The 7331-nt window shown below is 40.3% G+C and overlaps 1 protein-coding gene across 5 annotated transcripts in view; it reads left to right on the top strand.

Annotated features, from left to right (window-relative positions):
- FIG4 (FIG4 phosphoinositide 5-phosphatase) overlaps window positions 1–7331 on the top strand; it is a 134766-nt gene that overhangs the window by 26237 nt on the left and 101198 nt on the right. For all 5 annotated transcript variants that reach the window (XR_001816099.2, XM_017497419.2, XM_037727440.1 and 2 more), the window contains 2 exons: window positions 3221–3319; window positions 4553–4676. Coding sequence is in view for 4 of the 5 variants with exons in the window: in XM_017497419.2 (XP_017352908.1) it covers window positions 3221–3319; window positions 4553–4676 (223 nt within the window). In the remaining variant the exon portion in view is untranslated. The remainder of the gene's footprint in view (window positions 1–3220; window positions 3320–4552; window positions 4677–7331) is intronic.

Genomic DNA, 7331 nt, shown 5'->3' on the forward strand with positions numbered 1-7331 from the left:
AGATGTAGGTGATGGGGAGGAAGGCAGCAAATCACACTGCCACGTGTGTTACTGTGCAACAATTTTGCGTGTTCTTCACATGTACCCCAAAACCTAAAATGCAATAAAATAAATAAATGGGGAAAAAAAAAAAGAAAAAAAAATAATGTTGAATATTGGCACCCAATCTCTTCTGGCTTGTAGGGTTTCAGCTGAGAGGTCCACTGTTAGTCTGATGGGCTTCCCTTTGTAGGTGACCTGACCTTTCTCTCTAGCTGCCTTTAATATTGTTTCTTTCATTTGACCCTAGAAAATCTGATGATTATCTGTCTTGGGAATGATCTTCTAGTGAAGTATCTGACTGGAGTTCTCTGCATTTCTTTACTTTGAATGTTGGCTTTTAAAGATAGATTGGGGAATTTCTCATGGATGATATCCTGAAATATGTTTTCCAAGTTGGTTCCATTCTCTTTCTGGTATACCCACTGAGCTGTACAGTCAGCCTCTTTATGTAATCCCATATTACTCGGAGGGTTTGTTCATTCCTTTTCATTCTTTTTTTTTTTTTTTTTTTTTTTCTCTTTTTTTTTTTTTTTTTTTTTTTTTCAGAAAGCCAATCTTCAAGCTCGGAGGTTCTGTCCTCTGCTTGGTCTGTTCTTCTATTAGTACTTGTGATTGCATTATGAAATCCTTGTAGTGTGTTTTTCAGCTCTCTCAGGTCAGTTATAGTCATCCCTATACTGGCTATTTTGCCTGTCAGCTCCTGCAATGTTTTATCATGTTTTTTTTTTTTTTTTTTTATTTTTTACCTTCCTTGCATTGGTTACAATATGTTTCATTAGCTCAGTGAAGTTCATTTTTATCCACATTCTGAACTGTATTTTTGTCATGTCAGCCATCTCAGCTGGGTTCAGAACCCTTGCTGGAGAAATAGTACAGTCGTTTGGAAGAAAAAAGGCACTTCTGGCTTTTTGAGTTGTAACCATTCTTGCGCTGGTTCTTTCTCATCTTTGTGGGCTAATGTTTCTTCAATCTTTGAAGGTGTTGACCTTTGTATGGCTTTTTTCTTTTATCCTATTTGATGACCTTGAGAGTTCAACTGTGGGATAAGGTGGATTCAGTCGACAGGTTTTGTTTCTAGAAGGCCATTATTCAGCTCCCAACTCCTGGACTGCATGCTCTAACTCTGGAATACTTGTACTGGGTTCTGACTTTGTTCCCTGGCTCCTCGAGGTTAGGTATCCAATGTGCTAAGGGGTGCCAATATGCTCCTAAACTGCTGGTCACTACGCTTTGATGGTTGGTGTCAGCCAAAGCATTTCATAGTGCAATGGCTATGGGATCTGTTCTCATTCACACATGCCAGTGACAGTGACAGCATGGTAGAGTGCATGCTTAATAAGGCTGTGGCAGGGTGCCAGCAGGTGCCTACCTCCTTGTGGGCATTCACAGCAGCAGCAGAGGCAGTATGGCTCAGGGGGCAGGGGAGGCCCTGCTGGTGACTGTGCATGCAGTCATCATGGTGGTCCTGTTAGCACAGGCCGGGGTGCTGGTAGGTGCAGGCCTATGTATACTCTCTGTGTGCTGCAGGCAGTGGTGGTTATTTAGGGCTGGGGAGGGTTCACTGGTCTCTGTGCCTAGTTTCACTCCCATGGCAGTGTTGTTACAGGGGTGGAGTGGGGACGGGGCAGGCTAGCTTTGTGCCCACTAGGATTGCAGCTACAATGATGGTGCAGCTGAGGGAGGGAAATGGATCGCACCCGCACTGCAGCAGTGGCAGTGCAGGGTACGTGCGCACACATGCACTGGTAGGGCAAGGAAGACAAAACCCACCTGCACACACACATGTTGGCAAAGTGATGTTGGGGAGGTGGGCCTGGGAGAAGCTGCGCCTGGGGGAAGCTGCAGTGGAGGGAGGGAGGGGGTGGCTGCTGTGTGGCCATAGGGGCCACCCCACTAGAGCTCTTTGCCAGTCAGGCGCCAGTCCACCATTACAGGGGCTATGATGCAGGCCCCCAGGGCACCTGAGGCTGCCCTGCAAGCAGGGCTGGGGCCCTGAGAGAGAAGTCAGCAGACCAAGGGGTGTTGAGATCAACTGTCCAGTCTGACGGGCAAGAGCGCCCTGTGGAGTTCAGGTCCGACAGTTTCCCTATAGGGCTAAAGTCTCGTATGGAAACAAGTCAGCCCTGGGGGGATAAGTGTTCCTGGCTGTGCTCCACTACAAACGCTCCCATACCAAACCCTTTGGGCTCTGCATCAGCTAGTGTGTTTTCCCTGCCGCTTCTCTAAGCAGTTCTTCCTGCCAACTCGAGTGTCTGTGGTGGTCAAGGAGTCTCCTCCTGCCAGGATTCCAGAGGCCTTGGCAAGAGTAAGTTTCTCCTTACCAGTTCAACTCGCCCATTCCCCTGGAGCCATTGGGAGCCAGGAACGAATGCCAGTGCATGGTAGCCCCATGCAGGGTTCCCAGCTTCCTCCCTCTTCAGCCCAGCTTCTGTGTCTTCCCTCCACCACTCTCAGTACCTTCCCTCTGGAAATCTGTTAGGAGTGCTCCAGTTGTCCCGGTCCCTCAGTGGCAGGTGTTCCACCTGGTTGCCTCTAGTCAGCCATCTTGCCCAGCACCCCTCCAGTATTTATTTAATAAGACTAACATGATTGTATTTAGTCGTAATGCTCCAAGGAACTGTTTTAGGAAAGAAAGAATAATAATTTCTTGTATCTTATCCATAAAAGGTCATTCGGGCAGGACAACTATTTTAATCATTTACGGTAGATTTATAGTTGCTGTATTAGAGATATTTTCAGATGTCTATGAAAATTTGTAAGTAATTTTTTGATAAGCTTTCAATACTTTAATAGCCATAATTGTCTAAGCATTCCTAATTATATGTTGAGCTTTCTAATTTTTACCAGAGCTTCTTCCTGGTAAAGCTTAAACATCAACCTCCAATCAGTTAGATTAATCTCTAATTTTATGACAATTAAATTCATCTGACCTGGTTACTGGGCACATTTCAGACATCAGACTGATCTTTATCATGAAACCACTAGGAATATTTTAATTTTAAAATTGACCTTTTGGAATCATCCTTTCTTTAATCTGCCAGTTATACATAACAGAAATATTTCTTTAAAAAGTAACCTGACTTTATTAATGAATTTAATTTCAAAAACTGAAGTGGTTATAAAATGCGTAAAGGGCAAAATGCCTTGAGAAACTAATGACATTCCTTTTTATTTATAGAGATACTTTCTAGTTGGGAGCAATAATGCAGAAACAAAATATCGTGTCTTGAAGATTGATAGAACAGAACCAAAAGATTTGGTCATAATTGATGACAGGGTAAGTATCTTCCAAACCTGACTGCAGAAAACTTTCATACCTGTTATTTAAAGGATATGAAATATCCTTATAGTTTTTAGTGATATATTATTTTTATTGTAAGTCTAAAAATTTCTGTTATTTTTCTTGGTTGGCAAGAATCTCTAATCTGGTTTCTAGAAATCATTGATGTCAAGAAGTATGCCAGAATTATACTTTGCCCGTCATTTTGATTTGTTTTCAAAAACACACTCTTAGGATAAGATAATGAATATTGTTTTTTAAAGAGCTAACATTTTAAGAATTCAATGTAACTTAATATTGCATCTACCAAAGACATGGTCTATTATGGTTCTTTAATATCAAGCTACTTGAAGTCAGGGAAGACTTCTATGCTACAGACTTTATTTTGCTCCTAAAAATCACCTCTAGGACGTTTTCTGATGACTTGCTATACACTAAGGAAATGTTAAGTTCTGTTCTTATCCAGAAGTTAGATTATCCAAAGTCAAAAATACAGAGGCTGGAATTCAGGTGGCACAAAAATCTGAAGCTGTTAGCCAAAAGTGAAATACTGTATGTTAGTTTGAACAGTGAAGTTTAACTTCTTCACACAAGAGGACTTGTTACCTTTTATATTGAAATTTCTGTCTGTGAACATTTCTGAATCCATAAAGATTCCTGGTTTTTCAAATATGTTAGTAACTACAGATTGGAATCCATTTTCACTAAGCTGCTGGTAACAAAACTATTTTCTGTGTTGTAATAGTTTTAGATAAATTATTTATTATGATTTCCCATGCCACTCCTGGGGTCCATTCTTCCCCCCACCTGTCTGAGTGTTTTTAACAATACAATGTAATGATTTTTGGCTTTATTTGGAGATGGGAGCAATTGGTCAGGGAACCCTTTGAAATGCTGGGAAAATCTATGAGCCTTCTCATAAAAACACACATTCACTCAAAATTTTGCATATGACTTGGAATTTACCTATACAGGTAGATCCCTTAAATCTCTGGTTTAGAACATAAGGTTTGGACACTTTTTTTTAATATGGTAGCATGATCTAATAACCAACCTTAATTACTGTTAAAGAAGTTGTTAGCGTTTTAAAATTGTAGCTTACTTGTGTACTATATTTTTCTCTATGAAATAGCTGATGATGCTTGTAGGTAACTTTTAACTTTCAGGCACAAATAATCCATAATCTAAAGTCTAAGCATAACCTTACAGAGTAAATGTGCTTATTTTTAGCATGTCTATACTCAACAAGAAGTAAGGGAACTTCTTGGCCGCTTGGACCTTGGAAATAGAACAAAGATGGGACAGAAAGGATCCTCAGGCTTATTTCGAGCAGTTTCAGCTTTTGGTGTTGTGGGTAAGAAATCTGTCCCCTTCTTAAAATCTCTTTTTTTTTTTTTGTTTTTTTCCTCATAGACTACTTAAATGAGTTTATAACGCTATATAGCTTTAAAATTATAATTACCTGGAACTTTGGTTATTTAAAATGTCATTATCCATCAGTCAGACATCAAACAGCATTTCTATAGCATCTGCTTACACTCTTAGCACTGCTCAGTTTTAGGATACAAACAAATATAAAAATGTTTTTGGCTTTTGAGAGGGCTGCTGTTTGACTCGTTGAATGAAAAAGTAAAAATTAGCTTGGACTTTAAACATCTGCCCTGCTGTTCATCAGCTGGAGTAACAAATCGGGTAAAACCAGCTTTAAAATTAACAGGAATTTCTCTTAAGGTTAGTCAATAGTTATAAAATGTCATAGCCCCCTTCTTTGGATGACTTGTTTGTTTGTTTGTTTACTCACTGAGAAACTTTGGTTTCTAAAAATCACAGACCATCAGAAAGTCTGCTGTTTGAAATTGTGTTAGTAAGATAAAACATCCCACATTTACTTGGACAACCTAAGTCACTGACACAGAGAAGCAGCTTTAGTTTACCAACTCAAGTGCAGAGCTTCAGATATGAGGTTTCTGAACACAGGAGTCCATAGCTATGTTGCTTCTGTTGTTTTCAAGGAAACAGGACCCTGGGTCTACTTTATAGTCCAGACTTGATATTGATGTCTTTAAATATCACCTTGCTTTGGTTTGAGTCTCTTCATTTAAATTTTACCTAAGCTTCACCTTTCCCTCAGTCCTTTAATAATTCCTTTACTTTATCGAGATGCTCCACAGTTTCTCTGATGTGCATTGTCCCTCCTTGTGGTGGGTCAATAAATCTGTCTTTACTGCGCTACGTGTTTGTTCCTGATTGGTCTGTGGCAAAGGACAAAATCTAATGTACATAAAACAACTCTAAGATTATAATTAAGAGCCAAGCTGTGTAGTATGATTTAAATGGTGTTGGAGATCACAGAAGAGGTAAATTACTTGGACCTTCTGGTAAATTACTTGGGCCAGGGAAGATTTCCTATAGTAAATGAGACTTAAGCTGGACCTTAAAGGAGGAACCAGGTATGGATAAATGCAGAGAAGAAAAGAGGAAGCTGCAGCCTGGGTGCGGTGGTTCACGCCTGTAATCCCAGCACTTTGGGAGGCCCAGGTAGGTGGATCACTTGAGGTCAGGAGTTCATACCCAGCATGGCCAACATGGAGAAACCCTGTGTTGACTAAAAATACAAAAAATTAGCTGGGTGTGGTGGTGTGTGCATGTAATCCCAGCTACTTGGGAGGCTGAGGCAGTAGGATCACTTGAGCCCAGGAGGTGGAGGTTGCAGTGAGCTGAGATCGCACCACTGTACTCCAGGCTGGGTGATACAGCAAGACTCCATCTTAAAAGCAAAAAAGAAAAGAGGGAACTCCAGTAAGGGTGACAGCAGAGGCACATGCATGAAGGTACCCACAGGTGGTAGGAATGCTGGGGAGTAGTCAGGTGAGGCCAGCTTGCTTTTGGCTTTAAAATCCAAAGCAGAGGGCTATTGTATTTTAGCATCACTGCTGCCAGCACCTTATTTTGAGTCTTTTTCTCTATAAACACTTACAAAATTATCTCTGTGTTTCTTAAACCTGCTGGAGTGTATGTAATATTAAGTGGTTATGTTAGTCCATTCTTGCATTGCTATAAAGAAATACCTGAGACTGGGTAATTTATAAAGAAAAGAGGCTTAATTGGCTTATGGTTCTGCAGGCTGTACAGGAAGCATAGTGGCTTCTGCTTCTTGGAGACCCCAGGAAACTTACAGTTATGGTAGAAGGCGAAGGGACAGCAGGTGTGTCTTACATGACTGGAGTGTAAGGAAGGGTGGGGGAGGTGCCACACACTTTTAGGTAACCAGATATCAAGAAAACTCTGTATCACAAGAACAGCACCAAAGGGATGGTTGTAAACCATTCATGAAGGATCCACCCCCCTGACCCAGGCACCTCCTACCAGGCCCTTCCTCCAGCATGGAGGATTACAGTAGAACATGAGATTTGGGTGAAGACACATGCAGACCATATCAGTGGTTTCTATAGATACTAACAATTAATAAGGACTTGACTATATTATATGTTTTCAGATTCTTATTTTGGGTCTTCTGATTAGCACTTTGTTTTGTGACTCTGTGAAAACTTTGATTATATTCTGTCATCCTTGTAGTTTGCTTTTCTCAGAGTACTCTCATTGCTCTTCATACATGATCTCTTTAGGCTCATTTTGTGTGTTAAGGTGGCTGCTTGGGAAGGTAAAGAGTAGTATAACATGACTGGTTTCTTCTCAGGCTTGGCCCCTTTTCTATGCCTTTTGCTCAGTCTTGAGAAGGCCCTTGAGATTACATGTTGAATGGATGAGTTTTTGTGGGAATGTGTATGTCTGTATGTGTCATGTGAGTTCATGTGTTTAAATGCCATTAATACCAATATGTTAAATTCCACTTTCAGTCCTGCTTATATTTTAAGTTTAAGAAAAAAAACTAGAAATAAAATGTGTTTTAAGTATGATAGGCTCTAATTTAAATAATAGTTACTTAATAGTTTAAGCTTATTCCCTTAAATGTTGATGCTTTATTACAACTTTTTTTTTTTTTTTTTTT

Source organism: Cebus imitator, unplaced genomic scaffold, assembly GCF_001604975.1.
Source record: "Cebus imitator isolate Cc_AM_T3 unplaced genomic scaffold, Cebus_imitator-1.0 Scaffold231, whole genome shotgun sequence".
Taxonomy (NCBI): domain Eukaryota; kingdom Metazoa; phylum Chordata; class Mammalia; order Primates; family Cebidae; genus Cebus; species Cebus imitator.